This window comes from Herpailurus yagouaroundi, unplaced genomic scaffold (assembly GCF_014898765.1).
Source record: "Herpailurus yagouaroundi ecotype Mexico unplaced genomic scaffold, PumYag 184, whole genome shotgun sequence".
NCBI lineage: Eukaryota > Metazoa > Chordata > Mammalia > Carnivora > Felidae > Herpailurus > Herpailurus yagouaroundi.
This window is the reverse complement of record NW_024412415.1, coordinates 19,703,425-19,728,793: the sequence shown is the minus strand read 5'-3', so window position 1 is coordinate 19,728,793 and position 25,369 is coordinate 19,703,425. Positions and strand designations below refer to the sequence as shown.

Genomic DNA, 25,369 nt, shown 5'->3' with positions numbered 1-25,369 from the left:
AAGTAAACAACTTGTTTAAGATTGCACAATTGTAGGCTGACTCCACAGCCTAGGCTCCTATGTACAATCTTCCACTGTCTCATTGCTGGTCACAGTGGGCAGTATGAGAGATGTCAGGGTACAGCACAGCCCCTGCTTCCTGCGAGTTTACAGCCTCATGAGGGGGTACAGCAAGCAAGCAGGCATCTTCAGCACAATGGATTCACTGCTCGTTTGGACCTCATGCTAGAAGTAACTACAAAGAATTTTTTTTTGTAGTTTTGCATATTTGTATGCAGAGACATGACAGATAGGGGAAGGGGCAGGGGTAATAGGACAAAGAGGAAGGCTAGTCCGCAAGCTCTAACATAGTCCACACAAGAGAAGGCAGCTTCTAGAACCAGGGTGGAGATAATGGTGACTGAGAAGACTGTATTTGAGAGATCATTATGTGGTAAAAATGTCAGAGCTTATGAAATGACAGATTCAAACTCAAAGTCCTGGGCAGAAGCTTCCCATCTGCCAGTTCTGAGTCATGTGTTCAAGCCAAGGCTGCTGGGCATGGGGAGAAGTAATGTCCAGTCCCTTCAGCTTCTTCCCGCAGCAAGATACGGGCACTCTTTCCCTCCAAGGGCTCCCACACTCAGGAACACCAACAGGAAAGGAATTCAGGTGCCGGATGGCCAGAAAGGATGCAAATGTCCACTGGCCTGACAGTGAAGTTGCCAAAGAGGATGATTCTCTGACCCAAGCAAACAAGAGGATTGCGGTGTCATTTATTGAGACAGGAAACCCAGAAGGAGAAGCAGGATTAGGAGACAAAGAAAAGAGTTCAGTGCTAGGCATGACGTATCTGAGGCATGAGCGGTCTCCTATTTTATAGCAGTCCTACAACTCATTATAGTAATCCCTTTCATAGCTTTCCATGATTACTAAGAGGAAAAAACAACAGCAGCAAAATCCCCAAGTGATCCACAGGACTCAGAAAAATCTGGCTTCTGATTACTACACCAGATTTGTTTCATACCCTTCTCTGCCTTGCTTGATGTAGGTCAGGTGCACCTGGCTTTCTTTAGGTTCCTCAAATATGTCAAGTCATTTTCTGCCTTAAGACCCTGGTCCATGCTCTTTCCTCTTCCTCGAATGCTCTTTTTCCTTCCTCTTAGTTCAGTATATTTAATCTTCAGATCTCAGATCAAATTTCATTACTATCAGAAGTCTTCTCTAACCTCCAAACTAGAATATTCTTTTAACACTTTGTATTTACTTCTACAGCAGCTATAAATGGTTAAAATTATATAGTGTAACTTTAAAATTTTAAGTTCATCTCACCCACTTAACAAGTACAAAGGCCAAATAAGATTTATCACCACTTGATCCCAATGCCCAGGCAGATGATTCAATATTTACTGAAGAATGAGTTCACTAGTGGGTCAATTAATGATGGAAAGAATAAATGTATATAATGGACTAAGCTTGGAGAATTAGCCCAAAGACACTGATTTAGAACCATCAGCACACATATGGGAACTTAAGCCAAAAAATCAAATGAAATCACTCAAGAAAGAATGAAGGGAGAAAAGCACTAAGGTCTATTAACTAATAGCCATTAGGCATTTCTTAATATGATTCATGGATCATCCCACATTGGAACCAACTGGAGATTGGATCAAATAACTTATATTTTTAACCAAGTACTCTCAGGTGATTTTTATGCACTCTAAATTCTGAGAACCACTAAACTCAGCAGAGCAATAACTCAACACAGCCCCCAGAAGTTTGTTACAGACCAGAGGCTCTAATGTCCAGGTAAAAAAGCATAAATATGTGCAAGTAGCTAAAACATGTTGTTGTGCAAAGAGTACCAGAGTAGGATACAAAAGTCCTGGATTGATACTGGTCCCATGACTTGTTGGTTTTACAATCTATATAACTACCAATAATTACCTTGAGGTCAGAGACTTGGGGAGATTGGCTATAGTCTATCTCACTGATGTTTTGTAAGGTTTAAATATATGTGATAATTAACTTTTTAAAATATTAAAATTGTTTTATGTGCTCAGAATGCAACGGGAATATTGAAAACCTTGAGAATTTCCTATTGGTTTCCTTCAAATAGAATACCCCTATTAAAGCACTCAGTGAATTCAATTTTCTGTGTGTGTGGTTGCCCAGGAGAGTATGTATTTTTTTTAATTTTTTTAAATGTTTATTTTTGACAGAGACAGAGCATGAGCAGGGAGGGGCAGAGTGAGAGGGAGACACAGAATCTGAAGCAGGCTCCAGGCTCCAGGCTCCAGGCTCCAAGCTGTCAGCACAGAGCCTGACGTGGGGCTCGAACTCACAGACTGCGAGATCATGACCTGACTCGAAATCAAGACGCTCAACCGACTGAGCCACCCAGGCACCCTGAGTATGTATATTTTTAATTGTAATCACTAAAGAACAGAAATAGAAAACCAAAACCATCAGCTTTCCACCAGACTTCACAGAGCATTAGAAAAGGCATTAAGGGGAACCTTAACCTACCTCTCTGAGAAAAATGATCATATTCAACTGTCATTTCTTATTGCCACTATTACATGCCATCAACAATTTCTTTTATCACAAGTTACACAGAAATAACACCTGGATAATCATGTTGCCTGTAATAACATTATGTAAAATGGGAGAATAATATGATAGCTTGAATGCTTGCCTATGATTTGAGAGAACAGTTTGTAATTATAGGTCTGCTGACAAATCAGTGCTGTCAGGTAAATCGACATCTTGCCTTATCAGGTCTCCATCGTGTAAAGTTGAATACCAACATTTAATTTCCAAAGTCCTCAACTACACTGTAGTAGTTAGGCACAAAGAATCTAGAAGAGAAACACCTAATTCTAAATCTTGGTTCTGCCACTTTTTAAAGTAGTTTCTCCCCTTAATTAAGTTACCCTATCTCTGTTTCTCATTTATAAAATAGAGATAATAGTACTCATCTAATAGGGTTATTTGGAGGATTATGTAAATATAGTGTAATATATTTAGAATAGTGTCTAGCACCCAAAAAATACTCAACAAATGTTATACAATATTAAGCTACCCACCTTATAGAGTTCTTAAGAAAATTAATATGTGTGCTTTTGTCAAAATAAGTACCATCCTTTTTAAACTGTTACCATTGTTAAACTGGGGTAAAAGTGAGGGATAAGTTGAGAGCAATGAGGATTGTTGGAATGAGTAGGGACATGCATTTATTCTAAATAAAAATAAAATGGCATTTCTCACTTTAATTTTAGGACCCTTTGGGATTGCCAAACGAGTCCTATCACAGTTGTTTGAATCTGCTGAATGGTAGCCACTTTAGCCTCTGAAGATTTCTTTTATTTGGGTGACTAGCTGAGAGCCGGCATGAACGAAGTTTGATGAATGGTGTACTTGACAAGATTCCATAACATATTTACCTTTAAAAAGAAGGATGGGGAGAGCCTGGGTGGCTCAGTTGGTTAAGCATCTGACTTGGTTTCAGCAAGGATCACGATTTCACGGTTTGTGAGTTCGAGCTTTGCATCAGGCTGCACAGTCACAGCGCAGCACCTGCTTGGGATACTCTCTCTCCCCCTCCCCCCTGCTATGTCTCAAAATAAATAACTACACTTTAAAAAATAAAAAGGACAAGCAGCAGCATACTTCTAAATTGAAATAAGACATACTAAAGAAGTTCATTACTGCATTCAGTTCTATCTGGTCTTGTAGTCTATGGAGGCAACCTAAGTTAATATCTTAAATATGAGGAATAGTCCTATTTGGGGTCAGGGCATCCCAGCAACCTGCGCCTCAGCATCAAATCATTCTGCCCTTAAGGAGACTCAGTTTCTGGATGCTAGTGGAACAATTTGACTTTTTTATCTGTTTTAGAGACTCATTCCTGACTTTGGACCCTAGTTCAGGTAACTAGGTCACCTCCTGATAACTTGGCTAGTATATCAATCCCTCTGGGATTTGCTTTTCTTTTACCAGCTCCCATTCTGGGATGTTTAGAGCCTTCCTTAGTTCCTAACCAAGTAACCAAGGCCCTACCAGAGAAAACAACTTTCAGCCCAGCTCAGTCCTCAGTACTCTTTGCGCCCAACTCTTCTCTATTCACTCAGTTGACACCCAGAGCTAGACTCCCAGATGGTTTAATAGTTATCCATAGTCCAAAATATTATCTCCAGATGGAAGATTTTCTCTTCTACATTGGACTTTCTAACTTCACTTGCTGAGCTTTATCTCACATCCAGAATTACCCCATTGGGTATAACTGTCCCAGGTCCCAGTATCTCCCATTTTAATGTAATCAATAACAACTGATTAAACTATACTTTTCTCTGTCTTATGTCAGAGTTCAGAGCTTTATTCCAAGAAGAAAATTCTCAAGTGCGTCATAATTTCTATAGAATCTTGTTCTGAACTTACATGAAGAACATGAACAATGACATTAGTAGAACCAAAAAAGAAACCTATTTATCTGAGAATTTGACAAAAAACTCTTGAATCTCTGGAATTTGGAAATTTGTACTGCAGTCTTTGAAGCAACATCCCCAGTACAATCTGGAAAGTATCACGTTTCATTGGCAGTAAATATTTTCTTGAAAAATGTGTTCCATTTTTAGCTTTTCTACAAAGTACTTTAGTTTGGGAGCCATTAATAATTATAAATAAACAATTTGAACTCTATGTTTTTATTTTTAAGAGGGCCTTTGTATATCTTTGTGAATTTCTTTCCTGCCTTCTATAGAAGGCTTTAATTCCTCAAAAACTACTGTTATTAACAACTCTTTATCCCTAATAACTTTTTTCAATGTGACAAGTGTCACCCTTCCAGATTATCTCAACTTCCTAAAAAGGTGATGTATCTCTTAGCCCAAATCATTATTACTCATTTTTTTTGTTAAAAGAGATCACTACTACAGCAGCTAACACAAAACTGGCTGACCATGAAGCACATGAGCCATGCCCTTTCATGATAAGACAGTTGCAATAGGATGTCACAGAAATAGCATCAGTCTTCGGATTTTGTCAGATGAACATCACATTACATCAATACTCTTATTATAGCGGTATGACCTAGACTCACTTTTGCTTCTCCGAGACTCAGCCATCTCATTTTTAAAATGCAGAGATTACAAAAATCAATCAATCACAGAGATTATGTATATAAATTATATGTTAATAAATAGAAAATCATCCCAAGTTTATAGCAAGAATTGAACATCTTAAAATATCTAGAACCAGGGGCGCCTGGGTGGCGCAGTCAGTTAAGCGTCCGACTTGAGCCAGGTCACGATCTCGCGGTCCGTGAGTTCGAGCCCCGCGTCAGGCTCTGGGCTGATGGCTCAGAGCCTGGAGCCTGTTTCCGATTCTGTGTCTCCCTCTCTCTCTGCCCCTCCCCCGTTCATGCTCTGTCCCTCTCTGTCCCAAAAAAAAATAAATAAACGTTGAAAAAAAAATATCTAGAACCAAATATGATAGGAAAGTATTAAATATGTATTGACTTCTTAAGTCTTTCTCTTAGTTCTACCTCACACCAGAGTATATTTTAAAACTTGGCTTCACTTAAACAACAAAAACAAAAACAATAAAACCAAAAACTAAACAAATAAGAAAAGGAACAAGGCAAGAAAACCAAAAGAAAAGGAAACCTTTGGCTCCACTTTGACCTAATCTCCTCATATATACCACCATTACTTGTCTCCCTACTCAAAGGGAACTCCCTTTGACTTCCAGTCCTGTATCCTAGAAGGACATCTGTACCTGTGCATTTGGGCTTTATGTCTAGCAAGAAGTAAAGATGCCAGCTGTTTCTGCTCCCCCTAGGGGACCTTGGCCACTTCACTCTTCACAGATATTCTTTCTAGATCTTCTGTTTCAAAACTCAAAACAATCCCTTTGTATTATACGTAATTCTAGAATATTAAAAATCAAACCATACTAAACCACAAGTTTATTACTATACATTGCATTTTAATGGAACATTTTATACATGGGTTGCCTTCTACCATGACCAGTACTGCTATACTTACTTTAAGGAAAGATCTTCTACTACTTCTACTCCTCCTCCTCCTCCTCCTCCTCCTCCTCCTCAAGTCTCAAACATGAAAAAACAGCAAAATGTAAAAACAAACAAAAAAAAAATAAAATGTGGGATATGTAGGATGATGGGTGATTCGCTGAATATTTTCTATGGCAAAATCTCCTAGAATTTTTCAAATAGCTACTTTCTAAAATTTTCAGTTTACATACACCTTTCAAGGAATATATCTGTTTCTTGCCTATGCTTTAATGAGTAGATACTACCAAAATCTTTCCATAAATGTGATAACCTACTGCTCTGGAGAACTAGGAAATAATTCTGTATTTGTTTTTAAGTTAAGAAAAGCATACCTGTATTTCCTTAGACTGATTCTATCTCTTCTAATTTAAAAAAAAAAAAAAGAAGAGAGAAAACAACTCTAAATAAATGCATAGGTGTAATGTTTGCTACACAGTACTCTTTAAATGTGTTCTGATGATCACCTACATCAGAAGCACTTAGGGAGTTTATTAAAAAGGCACATCCCATCCCTCCTGGCCTGGACTCTCAAGTTTGAGAAGTATCTCTTGATAGATTTGGGCCAGAAAAGCCCCAAAACGTAGTTGAAATATTATTCTTCTTAAACATTAATCCCAGAATTTAAGTCAATTCCAGAGATTTAATCTTGGAGATGTATAGGTTACATCATCATAGAAAGAATAACTAGCCTTCTCACAAATGTGATTGACCTAAAGGGGAAAAAGTCATGTTTTTATTCTTGCCTATTTTGATTATGCCTATTTCATCATGTTAAAATATACAGAATTCTAAAAATGTCCTTTTGATTGAAAGAAAAAGAAACTTAAGTAAATTTATATTCTATGCATTCTCCACCATTTGTAGAACTATGGTGGAACCATATGGAACATCTTTCAAATATATATATGACAAGAGCAAGATGCAGAACATGCGTATATGACATGTAATATCATTTATGTTAAATTTAAAAATAAAGGAGGTATATATATGTTTATAGAGTGTCAAACCATCTTTCTCTGAAGAATAGAAGGAGATGTTAATTTTACTTTTAACCTTCGGATTTTCTGGATTTTCTTTTATTATGATTTTATGTGTGGGTGTGTGTGTGAGTTTTATTTACAAGTGCACATATAATTCATCATTAACACATACAATTTTGGATAAATATCCATGGTCCCAAATACAGAACCACAAAATCAAACGTTTATGACATAATCCTAAAAATTTATAATTGTACAACACTTGTTGGGAACAACAAGTACTACAGAAGCTCCCCAGGTGATTCTAACAACCAGCCAGGTTGGGAACCACCCGTCCAATGTAATAAAGTCTCAATCTTAGGAAAATATTTTACATTAAACTGCATATCTATGTTGGAAGCCAAAATATTTCCACAAAACTCTATAGCTATTAGAAAACAAAATGCACACCATGGTAAAAATATCATTAATTATGCTAATCACAGATGTCACAGTCTCTTTCAGAATCTACACACAGCCTGGGAATGGCATTTCAAAACAAAATGAGATTTTTGTTCTGCTAAAAAAATTTACTTCCAACTGATGTTAGACTCTAATTCCACGTCAAGTGTACTCAGACTTCAAATAAATCATCCCTCAAGCTGCTGTCGTGCAGTATTTATTGGGCTCTACAAGCCTTGATTTATACGATGTACCAAGGACTTGTAACAGAAAAACTAAGAATGAACTATTTTATATCAAAACCTCAGTGCCTTTCATATTATTACTGTTTTTTAATGAAAATCCTTTAGTTGTAATACAACTGTGACTAATGCTGTCCTTCCTTTTTGATCATGTTTTTCCACCTTAAAACATGAATACCTAATCTCTGAAGTGAGTTAGCATATGGCTGCTCTAAATAATCAAAATAACCATCTATTTAACTCTGGACCCTCCTCTTACTATCTGTATGACATTGAGTAAGTTATGCAGGTTTTCACCATCTCAGTTTCCTTACCTGTAAAACAGAATCATAACAGAATAATTCCTAGTGGTGTTGTAAGAAATAAAAATAAACAAATAAACTTCCTGGAAAGTATCTAGTATGTACTAGTACTCAATAATAAGCTTTTACTAATTCAAAAAGATATATGCACTACTATGCTTACTGCAGCATTATTGATAATAGTCAAGTTATAGAAACAATACAACTGATGAATAGATAAGGAAGATGTGGGGTGTGGGTGGGGGGGGTATGTGGGGGGACACACACTCACACACAGTATACAGGAATACTACACAGCCATAAAAAGGATGACTTCTTGCTATTTGTGACAACATAGATGGACCTAGAGGGTATTATGCTAAATGAAATAAGTCAGACTAAGAAAGATAAATACCATACAATTCCACTCATTAGTGGAATCTAAAAAATATAAATAAATGAATAAATGAACAAATAAAAAACAGAATCAGACCTATAAATACAGACAACAAACTGATGCTTGCCAGAGGGAGGGAGTTGGGGGAATAGACAAATTGGGTAAAGGGGAATGGGAGATACTAGCTTCAAGTTATGGAATGAATAAGTTATGGGAATAAAAGGTACAACACAGGGGATATAGTCAACAGTACCATAATAACATTGTATGGTGACAGATGGTAGCTACACTTTGGGTGAGCACAGTATAATGTATAAACTTGTCAAATTACTATGTTGAACACCTGAAACTAATGTAACATCATGTATCAACTATACCCAAATTTATAATTTTTTTAAATGTAAGAACTTTTAAATAAATTTTAAATAGTAATAACAAGCTTTTATTTCAAACCATACTTCTAAACTCTCAAAACATAAAGTCATAGTCTTATGGGCCACACTTTGGATTTGACTTTGAAACTTGTTGTGCTTTCTATTTAGTATACTGTTCCCCTTGATTCAGCATTCATCCAACACATATTAACTCAGTGACTACTCCATATAAAGCATTGGTCTAGGCACAGTGCAAATGAAAGAATGAAAACAACAAACCTCTCACCTTTAGAAGACAATTTAGAAGAGAAAATGAGAAACTGTCAGTATGTAAGGTAGAAGCTAGTGCCATAAAAGGCAGGTATCTGAGAATTCAGAGGAGACAATAGTTAATTCCAGCAGGACTGGAAGTAAGGGATCCAAGAGTCACTACCATGGTGTGGGGTTCAGGCCAGCTACACAAAAGGTACCACTCAGCAGGGTTCAGCAACAAGGGAAGAATATGACCTCATGGAGTTTTTGGCTACACACATTACAAAATCCTTTCCCCACTGGCACACTATTCAAGGTGAAAGTTCTCAAAAACACTATGACCAAATATCCGTGCATATAAACATTGGGGTCTTTAAAATTCCTCTTTACCAGGACCCTGAGGACAGAAGTTGAATTCAATTAAATTTATGAACTTCTAATTCCATAAAGCTCTATCAGGGCAACTGCATCCTATGGAGTTTTATAGCAAGAACTCTACAGTCTAATCTTGGCAGATTAGTAATGGAAAAAGAAAAAAAAAAAAAAAACAGCTCTGCTACCTAATGATGGAGAGCCTCTCCATGGTAGTCATGGAGAGAAAAATCTATTGGCATCTGCCCAAAGCCCAGTAAGCAGATGGCCATGGGCACAAAATCCATCACGACAATTGGCACCTCACTGGAATGCTCTGAGCAGTCAAGGGGCCTGAAAAATGCCCTTCTTTGGCTGCCCTTCCTCCTGAGGCATATTGGTGGCACAGGAGGGAGACAACTGCCTGACTGCTGCCAAAGGAAGAAAAGATGGCCTTTAAAATCTAGGCTACTGCAGCCTCCTGGGTAGTCAATCTGGTGCCTTTCAAGCAACCAGAGCGCATCTTAAAGATGTGTGTCTGACTTCCTTCAGGATAAATGATACCCAACAGATTCCATTCAAAGCTAGCTCAAGGATAACACGTCAAGCTCCAAGATGGCGGAGGGGTCTAGGTGCTCTATAGCGAGGCCCAAGATATCAGGTATATGGCACAACATTGTTTTACCTATTTTCAGATTCTTAAATTGGTGATGTGCAGTTAACTAAGTGTATTTCTGTTCTCTAAGGAAAAGTGCCACTGGACTATTAAGGTTGTTAACTACTCGAAGGGTCAATACTCCTAACAATCTACTTTGTAGATATTTGCTACTTTGGAATTTTTTGTTTTTAATATAATTTATGGTCAAATTGGTTTCTATACAACACCCAGTGTTCATCCTAACAAGTGCCCTCCTCGATGCCCATCACCCACTTTCCCCTCTCCCCCACCCTGCATCAACCCTCAGTTTGTTCTCAGTATCCAAGAGTCTCTTATGGTTTGTCTCCCTCCCTCTCTGTAACTTTTTTTTCCTCTTCCCCTCCCCTCCCCCATGGTCTTCTGTTAATTTTCTGAAGATCCACATATGAGTGAAAACATAAGCTAACTTGGAATTTTTAAAAGTTAATGACGATCAACTTTTTGAAATTTATAGTTTTGGAATTTTTATAATATTGCCTAACATTTCAGATACTTTAACCACCTGGCATTAAAACATCTATTAAATCACAATAGACACATACTCCAGCACACTGGTTAGTCTTAAGATGCCCTTAAGTAGACTTACCTGAATCCACATGTTGGCCTTTATCCCAAGAAACTATTAACTGAGTTTCAGTAATAAGGATATCTAAATATTAAACATCACTCTTAAATAAGATAGTTATTATTCCAGTATGAATTATTATTTCATAAAATTTTGATTACTCTGCACATTCACGTTGGCTTTAAATATAGTTGAGAACTGCCTCCTGAAAACAACAAAGTCACAGCCAAGGCACCCAAGATCCCTTTAACTCATGTTGTTCTTTAAATAAGTTACATAATCCTAATTGTTATTTCGATTGCCTTAGGGCCTGAAACAGTTTAACAATAAAGGTATCTGACTATTCAATAATCTAGCCCTATCAACAAGAAAATCACCAGTTTTAAGGAATGTCTAACAACAAATTTGTTCAAGACAAAGATGCTGTCATCAGCTACTGGCTGAGGAAATTGTTATATTATTTCATAATGGCAAGGACAGTTGATCATCTTAATATATACCTTTAAGAAATGTTATGTAAATACATTAAAGACTACAATGCCATAAATAAGGACAACTTTAACAATATAAAATTCATTACAACTGAGATAATATCAAACTACCCTAAAGATAAAAGTGATAAGCATGGAAATAACATAAATGGTAAGAGATTGGGGTAAGTGCAGGAGAAGTTTGGTAGAAAATAAAAAGTCAAAAACACCTATTTACAAGTGGCTAGTTTTCAAAAGTGGATGAACCAAAATTGTTCCCTCGGAAAAATCAAGTAAAATTCTTAAGTAAGAATTTTATAAGAATAGCTCTTTTCAATATCATAAGGGGGGAAGAGACTTCTCTTTAGGAGAGAACTTGACTCATTACTGACTCCTCTTCAAAGAGTGCTTTGTGACCATTCAGTCATGGCCTAGGGTTTTGGCTATACTGTACTCCCTCAGCTTCATCAGTAAGCCGTGATGGAGGCAATGGTCCTCCATGGGACTGGCTAGGGTTGGCTATGCATATCCACCTCCCCCTTATGGCAGGCTTCAAAGTATAGATTTGATGGGAGGGGTAAAACTGGAGTCTATGGTTCCTAATTCTTTAAAATTATAGCATTCTCCTCATCCTTGTAAACCTAATAGAACCAAAAAGTAATTCCGGGTTGCTGTTCGATTTCACTTGCCCCCCCCCCTTTTTTTTTCCTTTTGATGACTGATGCCACAAAGTTAGTTAATATGAAATGGGGTTTGTTCCTAACCCTAGCAGAGAAATCTGGGCTCATTTTAGTATGATCTATTTGAAAACACCCTGATTTTAAATCATCAAGCCCAACTTGTGGGGGGAGCAGAGTAAACTAATACCCTTCTCAGAATAAACATGCAAATTTCTTGCAAATACATTCTTTCTCCCAAGAGTAAATACAGAACATACTCTAAAGAAGCACCACCCAACGTTAAAATACAACTAGCTCAAAATGTAGCATGTAAACATGAGTACCTCCAGCCAGGATCTTCTCTTCTAATTCTGCCATTTGTTTCTTATAGGCTTTTAAAGCTGCTTCTTTGAAAGAAGGACGAATTCTCTTTGGCTTTATGATTTCCATGGGCTGTTCAGGGATGTTTTGGTTTTCATCTTCTTTTATTTCCATTTCAGCTGATGTTTCATTTAATGGCTCCAATCCTCCTTCACTAACCATATCATCTGCCTGCACATCATAACCCTCATCTTGTGGGGTTTCATAAGGTGTTTCATATGAAGGATGATCGTATACCTGCATTTGTTCATCTGTTTCAGTCATACTAGTCCTGTTTTCTAGCTTTGCAAGGACTTGCTCCATCACTTCAACATAATCTGTCTCATTATCAGCCACTGGTTCACTATAGTCCTCCTCATCCTCTGCTTTGTAGTAAAAAGGCTCTGTGTAGACATCAGAATCAAGGGTGGTACTTGACTCATTTGCAGTTGATTGGGATAATGTCCGAAATCTCCCCATTAAGGAAGAGCCACTATCTTCATACCCACTGAGACTCTGTGTGCTTTTGTTCCATACCACTTCCAATGCTGATTTAGCTCTCTGTAATGTAGATCCAAATTTTGGGAAACTGAAAGACTTATCAGAAAGGTCAATACTTAATCGACTATGCCAAGATTTGGGTGGGGCATCCTCTGAATCATCGCTTTGCAATTCACTTTGACTTCGATACATCATGGACAATTGGTTTTGATTTTGGTACAGATCATTAGAATTTGCTTCCTGGTAAGAATCATATTGGCCAACCCATTGGCCTTGTGGTTCATTATCCAACCCAGGGCATGGAGATGAATTGTCATCTTGGGTTAAATCATAGCTCTCAGAGTCATCCTGAAAGTCACTGTGGCCCTTTCCCAAGTCTTCTAGGTCTTTATTGTAAACATCTAGTTGTTGATCAGATAGACTGTTTGTGTCATAGTCAAAAGCTTCCTGGGTGGATGAATCTAAACCTAAATCAGTGCCTTGCTCTACTTGATTCCATTCCTTCCACGGACAAAGATCCTCATGTAAAGAGAGCTGAGAATCACTGTAATGACTTCTGTCCCCAGATGCACATACCAGACCATTACTCATTCCACTATCCACAGTTTCTGTGTTCTCAATTTCACTCTGCCCTTGGACACCCTGAAGTGCCCCTTTCAAATGTTGATTCTGAGGACTGTCATACAAGGTGGCTGTGCCCTCCTGCTTCCTCTGCCAAAGTTCTCGGTCTGAAGATGACAGGAGGGAGCTTCCATTAGTTCTAGTGAAAAACTGATTTTCTGAAAAATCCTCTGAGTAAGATTGACACAACTTGGAAAAATCTGATTCAGAACGACTAAGTTTAGCAGTGAAAAAATCACTCTGTGAATGCCAGAGGGGTGTAGCATCTGCATAATGGGTTGTAGTTTGTTTTTCCAAATTATCTGATTCTGGCAATTGTGAGGAAATTTTATCATAATCAGACTTACTTGAAATTCTGCTGCCACTAGCAGTTTTATTCTTGGCTCTTGAATTGTGTGATTTTGAACTTGACTTGGAAGTACTTCCTTTTGTTGGAAACTCTGACTTGGAAAGCACAGCGTAACTATTTCTATTGAGGTCAGATTCCAGCTCTCCATCACTGTCATCAGGTGACTGCCAATTATTCTTCTTGCTTTTGGGCTCTGGAGTAGACAGCTTTATATCCATGCTTTCATATGTCTGGGAGGATGGTATCCCTCTTTCTTTTCTTTCTCTTATGTCATGAGTAAGAATATCTGTTGAGATTCCAATGCCTGTTCCTTTGAGTTTGTATGATTTTTTTAATACAGAATCTCTTTGCTGAGGGGTTTCAAAGTACACGAGTATGGGTCGAGGCTTTGCATTTGGGCAGTCCCTCTGGTGTCCTATCCTTTGAGCAAATTCAATTTTAATTGCATTTGGTACATCTGAAAAGCCCATTTTATCTACTAGAATTTGATACACCACACTTTCAATGTATTCAAATCTTTCTTCAGGCACATTTAGAAACCTCAGGCTTGCCTTGCTACCCATATGACCTAAATGTTTAATATAATCATGAATGTCTCTGGTTTCCCTCCGAGATTGGACAAACCCTGTACGTAGCTGCTCAATTTCACTTTGTACAACCTCCACACTGCTGGAGATCTCATCTATAGAATGCTTGAGAGCATTGACATGCCCTCGTAGTTCAGAGAGTTCCGTTTCGATCTGACTTATCCCCTGAAGTTCCTTAAAGATCATTTCCATGACATCATGTGTTTGGCTAATGCAGCCAGAGGAACTGAATCCTGGCTCGAGGGCATTTGTCTTTGGGTTTCGTGCAGTTCTGTCCAAAGATTTACTTCTTATTCCCCAGGTTTTCTTCATTGTGCTCAACTCTGAATCTGATGAAACACATTCCTGACTCTTTTTCCATTTTCTCAGTTTGCGTAAAGCTCCTAGCTTTAAGCTATGTAAAGTGCGTTCTCCATCAGAACTGCCCTCAGAGGGGGCCAGGCTGCTTGAACTCTTTCTATTGCGTCTAACTGGCATTGTGTGTGTTGACTGTGCCTGGTTTTCTGTACTACTCCTTAGTTCGTTGAGTGATTCTGAATAGGAACTCTCAATTGAAGATAACTCTTGAAGCAGATCCTCATTATCACTGTTAGTTACATTAATATTCTTTTGTAGGCCATTGGCGATAGCTACTCGGTAACTGAATGTTGGTGAGAGGGAAAATTCTTTATTAGTCTCGTCTTCTTCAGTGGATAAGTTGCGAGTAGATGAACACTTCGCAATCTTCTTTACAGTGCTTTTTAAGGTATTAGAAAATTTAGGGGTTTTGGTCTGGCCAGCAGTAGCAAAGTCTTGATCCTTTTTGTGCTGACGATTCTCTTTTTTTTTGGTTGTATTTCCCAGTTTCTTTGTAAACATTCCTTTGCAAAGCTTATGTATGTAAGGTAAAATCAGGCTCTTGAAAAGATTAGCCACCATGGAGAGCAATTAGTGCAAGTTTTCCTGCCCCGAAGTAGTAAACAAAGTATCAGGATGAAAATCTGTAAATCCAAGGCAAGCATCTCTGTTCAGATGTTCTGTGAATTACTGAAACTACCAAGAATGGCAGCCATGGTTCTGCTGCAGTGTCAATGTCCTGTGACAACCATAAGCAAAGCTCCATTTATGAAAGACATTCTCTCCCGGAGAAGGGGTTTCATGAATCTCTCTCATTTCCACATAACTTCATATAGTGTCTAAAAGAAAGAAATGTTGAAATGATTATCAGAATTCAATTCTAGATTAATCCCATTTCTAACATATTTCTGAAGTAGTCAAGATACACAATGTAGGAAACATTGCTGAGGGGAGCAGAGGAGTATGTGAATTTCAGTACAGAGTTATTTTTAAAATAACTATAAAGCAAATTGGTACCAATAACTACATTAAAGTTATATTTTTCTTTTTAAATCATTAATTAGGGGACACAACTCACACAGTAATAAAAGGTAATAATGGCTATTTAGAAAAAGCTGTGTAAGATTATAGGCCAATTTAAAAAGCTATATTAACGACATATTATCATTTTCACTTTGTTTCCTTTTCTAAAATTCCGTTTATTAACACAAACTTCAGCATTTAAATTTAAATTTTCCTCCAATCTAGACATTTAAAACTCATCAAATTCATATTATTCATATGTGTAAGCCCTTTTCTTGTTCAAATAACATTTTACTTTTCTAGATAGAGTGGGAATTTCTTAAATAATAAAGTCATCCAAGTGAGAAATATTTCATATAATGAAATAAATACCAAGAGAAACATATTTGAAAACATGCTTGGATTTAATATATCCAAGTTTTGAGAGGACATGACTTGAAAGAGTTGAGCCATCCCAATCAACTGGTACAGCCTTGTGGCAAATGGCAGGGAACCCATCCCCAGGGCAGAACTCTGACTGGAGATAGAGTACCAAATTACAAAAGGAAATTGTGTCACAAATAAAAGTTACCTACTGAGAATCAAAAATTGGTTAGGTAGAACTCGTCCAATGAGTTGATACTTTATAATGCAAATGACCACACCAGTAACTAATATTTACGATGATTAATTTCGTGAATTACATGAAGTAAAAGAAGAGAAAAAGAGAGAAAAAGTTTACATTAATTTTCCTGGTTCAATAGTACCACACCTTGTATGCGGTAGGTTCTAAACAAAATTTTGTGGAATTGAGCTTAACTATTTTACAGCTGAAAGAAACCACAAAAATACTGGTAACAGCCAAAAAGCCTTTCCTAACATTGAACTACATATTTGAGTGGACAAATAATCTATGTAATTCTTTAAAGAATACATCACCAACTGCATATTGTTCTAGGAGCTGGCTGGCTATCAGCTCCCTCTCCTTAGAAATCTTCCATTTTTACCTCACTGACATTCTGCAGGGACGTGAAGGGAAAAATGCTCTGGCCAGGAGACAAGCTTCACAAGAAGAAACAAGGCAATGTAAATGAGAATGGGAAGCATAACGATGGAGGAGAGAGATTCTAAAGAAGTCCTTGTCTTCTGGGTCTCATAAACTATTAAGAGTCTAATTCCTCTTGTCTGAACCAGTTTGGTATTCATTCATAATTATAAGCCAGGACCTGCTTTCCACTTCTGTAAGTGTCAAGAAATTGACTACTAAATTAAAATTTAAAAAGAAAATACTTTTTGTACCCCTTGACAAACTTTTCTTGTGGAGAGAAGACTTTGGCAATTGGCAGTAGGGTAGATAAATTATTTTAAAACTAACTTTCATAGAATAAACTACTCTAATCAGCATTCAACTCATGATCCTGAGTCTATCATACCTCAAAAAAGTGCTTACTCTTTGTTTAAATGAAAGCAACAATTTTGTTAATGCTTCTGACATTTCATGAAATCATTATACATTTCCTGACCTGCATTATTTGTTCGGAACTATTGTTCTAGGCAATAATTGTTGGAAAATTTTTAATCAGGAAAATTCAACCTGAATTGAAGCCATGCCTCAAAAAACACGAACCCAAGGGCATGCGTCCACTGTTGTACCTACATACCTACTTGCTCTATATTCCGACCACATAGAGTGACTTAGTATTCACTAAGGGCTCTATGATCTTTCACACCTTAGTAACTTTTCTATTCTCTACCTAACATATCACTAGTATCTTGCCCACCCTGTCTGTATAAATTATAAAGTCCAGAATCATTTGTCCTGTGAGGACCTCGCCAGTGTCCCAAACTGAGTGTTTCACTCTCTCTGCCCCACACCCACAACCCAGTTCATAGGCAATTAGAACTCTTCTGTATTACAGTCTTATTTCTTTCTCCATTCAGTAGATCTTCCTTAAGGGTAAAAACTATAACTTGTTTAAGGGTAAAAACTGTAACTTGTCCTATTGTAAACATCCTGTATTCAGCACACATGATAAGCACTCAATAAATCCTTACTGAAGAACTGGCCTAGGGGCACCTGGATGGCTAAGTCGGTTAAGCATCTGACTTCTGCTCAAGTCATACCTCGTGGTTCGTGAGTTTGAGCCCTGTGGCAAGCTCTGTGCTGACAGCTCAGAGACTGGAGCCTGCTTTGGAGACTGTGTCTCCCTCTCTCTCTCTGCCCCTCCCCTGCTCATGATCTGTGTCTCTCAAAATTAACATAAAAAAAAAAAAAGAACTGGCTTAAGGGTACAAAGTTCCAGTTACGAAAGATGAATAAATCCTAGATATCAGCTATACAGCATAGTGCCAATAATTAATACTGTATTGTATACTTACAATTTTTGCTCAACAGGTAGATCTGCATTAAGTGTTCATATCACAAAATGCAATTTTAAAAAAGTGGATAGAGATGATGAATAGGTTTATGGCATAGATTGTGATGATGGCTTCACAGGTGTGAACTTATTTAAAACCCATTTTTAAAAAAAATTTTTTTAACGTTTATTTATTTTTAAGACAGAGAGAGACAGAGCATGAACAGGGGAGGGGCAGAGAGAGAGGGAGACACAGAATCGGAAGCAGGCTCCAGGCTCTGAGCCATCAGCCCAGAGCCTGACACGGGGCTCGAACTCAAGGACAGCGAGATCATGACCTGAGCTGAAGTCAGACGCTTAACCGACTGAGCCACCCAGGCGCCCCTGAAACTCATCTTAAAGAAAAAGAATTGGCCTTCATTTTAGCCACTTAAATATCTTCACCTGGTTGCCCAAAATTAAACTCCATCTAACCTAGTTGTTTTCATGAATTATTAATCTCAATTATTATCATAATTACTACTTCCTTGAGACATATACTCAGGAGTCATTCTAGCTCCCCTATGGTTCATCCCATGTCCACATTGATGGAATATATCATCTCATCCTTTGAGTAATACCTTAGTTCTGAACTCCACAGTTTCTCATCTGAATTATTACCATTGTATTCTATATGGTCTTCCTGACTCGAACTTGGCTCTTCTCTCCAATTTTCCTAAGATTAATATATAAATCCTCCTACCTAAAATGCTGACAGTTTTAACTGGTACATTTCCTGTCACTACCACAAGCACATTTGCCCCATTCATGATGAGGTAGTAACAATTCCTTGATTACCATACCATTAACTCACCAGTGTGCTTTGTCTATGCTGTTCATTCTGCCTCCCATCCTTTCTTCTTTACTTCACCTCCACATGTCTGTCTCATGAACATCTCTAAAAAATCTACATACCCCAGACCCAGCAAGGATCAACATCACCCTGTTTGACCTCCTAGGAGTCAGTGGCTCCTCTGGTGTGCTCCCACAGGGCCTTGAATGTACCTTTGTTATGCTAACTCTTACAGCAATTATTTATGTAAAATGTGTTAACTGCATCTCTCCCAGAACTGTCAACTCTTGGCGATGTGAAGTTGTGTTTTATTTAACTTTAAATATCCATTTTGCCTGATATGTAGTAGACTTATAATGTTTGTTGGGCATATGAGTAAGTATATAAATGAATGAATAGACAAATAATAAGTCCATAAGTTAATAGATGAATAATAGAGATCCAAGAAGCCTAAGATGGCTGAGCTGGACTTAATCCAGAGAAAGACAAGCAGTGTGAGCAGAGGTCATTTATCACAAACATTCATGTCCTGTCCGAAGAGGGAGAAAGATCCACCCTGAAGAAAGATAGGGAAAAGAGGGAGAGGAGTCTGGATGGACAAAATGCTGACAGAATGTGACAAGTTTTGATACTTAGGTTGAGAAGTTCCATTTATGAGGGAGGGAGAAGGGGGTCAAGGAGATAGGGAGAGACCATGATATCATAGGATTCTCAACTACTTGAATTCAAAATCTTATACTTACCCTCCAATTGTGTTAACTTCAGTAACACAGCCACATATTAATTTTGGTAATAAATTCTAGGGTTAAGATTAAAGGTTTTGAGGAGATCTTTGAGGGACATTGAAATACCAGAGTAGGTTGTTATGGAAAAATAATAAGAATATTTAATTGTTACTTACTATGTGCCAAGCACCACATGTGTATAATTTTTTAAAATTTACCTCATTTCATTTCCATAATTGTGTGAAACATGTATTATTATTTTCCAGGTAAGAAAGCTAAAGTTTCAAGTTTTTTTAGGAAATTTGACTTAGGCCATGCAATTAACAAGAAACACAACCTGACTCCAACCCCAGATTTGGATTCCAAGTATATAAGCTCTGAAAGTAATACTAGGGTAGAGTATAAAGTAAAATATTTTTGTAGGTATGTTAAATTCATTTTGTTAGAGAGCTATTTACTATGACTATAAAGCTAGGTACGCTACTGGGCTAAAAGAGCTAATGAACCTTTAAACAGTAATGTATTGCTAAATCCTTACCAGAATTAAGTTAAAGCATTTTCAGATCAATAAACAATTTAGTTTCTTACCAAACACATGAAAGTAGGTGAACTGGGTATTTATGTATCAAAATTTTTTTTCAGTAAAAATGTTAAAACCATAAAGTGATTAAGAGGTTTACCCTGAGCTAATAAATTATCTTTAAAAAAATAAACAGTAAGACCTATTTTCCCAAGAATGAAAGTCAAATGAATTGTGTCTTCTTTAAATTTTTCTTTCAATGTTTGTTTATTTTTGAGAGACAGAGTTTGAGTAGGAAGGGGCAGAGACAGAGGGAGACATAGAATTCAAAGCAGTCTCCAGGCTCTGAGCTGTCACCACAAAGCCTGACACGGGGTAGAACCAACAAACCCTGAGATCATGACCTGGGCCCAAGTCAGACACCCAACCGACTGAGCCACCCAGACTCCCCTGTGCCTTCTTTATTTTTGATAATTAGATATGTGATTTCTTCACCTAACTATAGCCCATTTATAGTTTTTACTTACTCCCATTGCTATTTTCTGAGTAAATGATGACATCTAGTATTAATCCTTCTTTAAGAACTTTGGAACCTACAAAGTACTTCTGTGTGTATCAGCTCATATGATTTGTATGGTAACCTAATAAAGTTATTATCTGCAGTTTATGTTTGAAGGTGGTAAATCTCAGAGTTGCGAAGGTAGGTGCTTGGGTCTCTGGACTCAAAAACTTGCTTCCCTCACTATAGTGACATACATTCTTCTTACTTCAGACAATTAATACAGCAATAGCTTACTGACCTCCTACAGTAATATTTCACACCATTCTAAACCATGCCACATGCTGATTTCCATCTAAACTTCCTTAAATGCTATTTTTTTCTTCTTTGTCTCCAACTACAGACTATACCAACTCTACATTAGGCCACTTTATGGTTCCATGGATGCACTAAAGTATCCTTTCATTGTTTCTTTTATTCATGTTCTTCACCTTGCCTAGAACGTCCTCCAGTTTTACTGATCTCAATCATTTAAAGGATAGATCAAAACTCATCTTTTCCACAAAATTTTCTTTATTTGGTCATCTTCTTTATTTTTCATATAATTTTTATGACCTGAATCATGATATTCAGTCTTTATTTATTCTTCTCAACTATTCATCACATAGCTCTTTTACACGTTTTCCATTTTTAATGCTTATTTTAGGTCATACTCCATCCTGAGGGCTTTGTATATATTACTACATTAATGTTTGATTGTAAGCTCTGGAAGAGGTAGTGTTATTAACCCCCATTTTACAGATGAAGAAACTGAGAAACTGGGAACTTGAGTAGCTAGCCCAAAGCCACACAGCTAGCAAGTTATGTAGATAGATTGCAAACCAAACTGACTGGCTTCAGTCCTTAGTCATAAACACCACTATACTGTAAAGCTGATCAGAACCAAAGTTAGAGAAAAAGGCAATTACCTATGTATTATGCTTGAAGAACTTCCCTGTCAAGAAGAATCTACTCTAGTTTCTTATATTAGAGCTTTATTCCCTTTACTTAAAATTTTGGTTCTTAGGGGCACCTGGGTGGCTCAGTCAGTTGAGCATCCGACTTCGTTTTGGACTCTACGTTTTGAGGCTTATCAGCCATTCTGTATCTTGGTATAAATGGCTTATTAGAATATTCCTCAAGAATAGGAGGGAGATTGGGGTGCCTGGGTGGCTCAGTCAGTTCACATCCAACCTCAACTCAGGCCATGATATCAGTTCTTGAGTTTGAGCCCCACATCAGGCTCTTGTGCTGACAGCTCAGAGCCTGGAGCCTGCTTCAGATTCTGTGTCTCCCTCTCCCTCTGCCCCTCCCTCCTCTCAAAAATAAGCAAACATTAAAAATTAAAAAACAAAGCATGTGAGGGATATCACAAAGAGGGAGACAACAAAGAAGCTTGGGGATGGAATGAGTCTTCTACCAAAGGAGGGAAGTAGAAGGGTAGGTCAGAGATGAGAGACTGAGAACCTTGCAATAAGCTTTGCCCTCTTACTCTCTCGTGCATGGCCTTGCCCTCTTCCCAGCTATGCTGCACATCACTTGAGGATAAAAACTATGTTTATTTTAGTCTTTGCAACTTCTGCCCACTTACATGCATGGATAGTAGAGCATAAGTATCCTGGCTTACAGATGTGCAACTTGGAATGCTATCCCAGAGATAAGTGCATTTTTTTTGTTTTCGCTTCAAAAAATCCATACTTCCCCCCCTCCCAGACAAAAGCAGATGTGGAAACCCAATGATACAATTAGTAAAGCAGAGCTCCTTGGGTTGAAATAAGGGAATACAACTGGAGCCCCATGTTACCTGCTGCTTCCACATCAGCTACAGATCATATAGCCTCTCTACAGAATCCTAGGGCTTGGGGAATACAGTTTGAGAAGTGCTAATCCTCAAATTAGGCACAGCATGAAATGAAAACCCAGAAAGGTCAAAATACTAACCTAAGTTCACACAGCAGAGATGGAACAAAAATGCAGGTCTCCTGCCTCAACTTCCGTGTTTTATTTTTCTCCCTGTGTTGTTTTGCCTTCCTCTAAAGGAATCTCATCCAAGGGGCTGGCAACTTCCTACTGTGCTCAATGTTCTCTGATATGATAATCTGACTCCTAAATAACTTGACTTTACCTTGATTCTCTATAGTCAAGTCTGTAATTTTCGGGAACTAGAAATCCTTTGATGTTAAAGAGATTTCTAAAAGGAAATCTTGTGAGCAATTTCGACATGTTGGAATTCTATTAGAGATTTGCGCTGTGTAAAGTAAGGCCATTGAGGAAGAATACCCATTCTGGAAAAAAAGCCATTACTACTTCTCATGTTTTTCACATCTGTGTCCCACCAGGTTAGATGGACACATTATCAGCCTAGTGTCGTCCAATGCCTAGGCAGGGTCCCCGACTCCTGTAAGACAAATCACCTCACACACACACGCATGTCTACTTGGTCTTCAGTATGTTAAAATAATTACTTTGTGCTCCAAAGAACCTCACAAGGTAAAATATTAGTCTCTTTTTAAAAACAAGAACACCAAGATCCTAGAAACATCAGAGATCCTAGAAATTTAACAATTTCTGCATGATTTGAAACCATACTCCTCCACATTGTTCAAAGCAAAATGCCATCAGTTCTATCAGAGCACCTCCATCCTTGCTGAGGAAGAGGTATATTCTACTTGGTGCCCAGTTGAATTCCAGTGTACACCATTCATTAATTTAGGAGGGGAGCATAGGGTGGAGGCTTAAGCCAGTCTGCTCTGAACCATAGCTCTGCTACATACAAGCTGAACACGATAAACAGAGTTTAAACTCTCTGTTCCTCAGCTTCCTCACCTGATAAATGAGATAATGGTACCAACTTCCTCATGGTGCATAATGACTAAATAAAAATTACAGTAGTTCTTGTAATATCAGAAGTGCTCAAAATATTATTGTCATTCATAAGTAAAAATAGGGGTAACTGGGTGGTTCAGTCGGTTAAACATCTGACTCTTGGTTTCAGCTCAGGTCATGATCGCACAGTTAATGAGTTAGAGCCCAGCACTGGACTCCACTCTGATAGCGTGGAGCCTGCTTGGAATTCTCTCTCTCTGCCCCTCCCCTGCTTGCACACGTGCTCTCTCTCAAAATAAATAAACTTAATTTTTTTTATTAAGTAAAAATAAGATTTCCATCTGAGGAGACCTTTTCTCCCCTCCCACTCCTTGCCCAACTGTAGGGCAGTCAAGAAAGCTCCATGGTAACATAACCTCTCTTCTCTGTTAACTTCAACTAATGAAAATTGGCCAATATTTTTTTCAAGGTAGAGTAAGAGTCATACTAGCTCTAAAGGTTTACGAAGAAGATAATAATTTGTAGTGTCCTACCTAGTTAAAAGTTAAGTCTTTAAAATGTTACATATTCTAAAGGGATGGCTAAGAAATGCACAGTGGTTTTACTGTATTTTATTAATTCTAAGACATACATTTTCACAATTTAACATTTCTGAAACTGGGATTGGGACCACAGAAATTCTTTGTGTTCTTCACGTATGGACCACAAATGATATGACTGATTTCTTTGGAATGTTTGCAAGATGTTTGAGATAATTTGATAATAACACATCTATCTTATTTCTTGGTGGGATGCACTGTTTGGTTCTTTAATCTCCACTTTGTTCCTTATCACCCCTCTGCTACCCCCAACAAAATGCTATTTAAACCAAAACTCATGAAGACAGCTGGAGTGTCTTGAATTTCTTACTTAGGTAGTTGGATTCTACATTCAGGTCAAGCAACATCTCCCTGCAGAGGTCGCCCTGATGGCCCAGGAAAGAACTAATGTGTTTCTCCATCTGCGTCATAAGCTCATTTGGACATAATGGATACATTCTCTGAAGTATATGCACAATCTTAGTATACTGTATTACATATATTATAGCACATATTGTGAGGTAATATAATCCCTCACGTTCTTCTTAATGGAATATATGAAGGTACCTGATATTTAGTAGCCATTTAATTTTCATTGGAAATAAAATAAATTCATTTATTATCATTAATCTCCTCAACCATGAATAGAAGTCAACATAATGTTAATAAGACAGAAGAGGAAAGGAGTTATACTCTTCTTGATTTAAGTTTAATCCTTTCCTGGAAGAAGTAATTATCACACATTCTGCACGAGTAAAGTTCACATTTCCAAGTTATTACTGTATTTCTACAAGAACCGTCTATACAATAAAGTATTTCAGCAAAAAAAAAAAAGTCTTATGCTAAGTGGTACATTGATTAGATGTCCACATGTCTAATTAATGAAATCTAAAGATCCCTGCACCTTGAGTGTCTCAATAAAAATCTGTTCACCAAGTAGTCGTCATAGATGATTAGGTATTTCTAGCTCATTTTACTCAGTTTTATTACTTTTGATCTGTCCAAAACTTCATCTAGTGCCAAGAATACATCCTTAAAAGTAATACAATGGCCTAATAAATAGCAACCATTTCAAAATGATTTCTAATTGGCCAATGAGGATATGCAATTTGTTCTACATCAGAAAAATGTAAATTAAAAGAAAATAGGAGATACTATTTTGTAGAGACAAAAATGGCTCAAATTTAAAAAGATCAGCCATTTCAAGTGCTGGAAAGAATGTGGAGCAACTGGAACTCTTATGCATTACAGAAGACAATGTAATATAATTACTCCAGAAACTGTGTGGCAGTTTCTTATAAAGTTAAACCTAATACTTATACTATGACCCAGAAATGCATTCCTAAGTATTTACCTGAGAGAAATTAAGATATGTTTTCCCAAACTTATAGAAGAATTTCTAAGATAACTTTATTAATGAAAGCCAAACAGTGGAAAACTACCCATCAGGAGAGTGGATACACCAATTACATT

At 37.5% G+C, this 25,369-nt stretch overlaps 1 protein-coding gene across 6 annotated transcripts in view; it reads right to left on the bottom strand.

The window, feature by feature from the left end:
• UNC13C (unc-13 homolog C) overlaps window positions 1-25,369 on the bottom strand; it is a 613,180-nt gene that overhangs the window by 564,543 nt on the left and 23,268 nt on the right. For all 6 annotated transcript variants that reach the window (XM_040492731.1, XM_040492733.1, XM_040492734.1 and 3 more), the window contains exon 6: window positions 12,109-15,357. In XM_040492731.1, coding sequence (XP_040348665.1) covers window positions 12,109-15,100 — 2,992 coding nt within the window. In that variant the 5' untranslated portion in view covers window positions 15,101-15,357. The remainder of the gene's footprint in view (window positions 1-12,108; window positions 15,358-25,369) is intronic.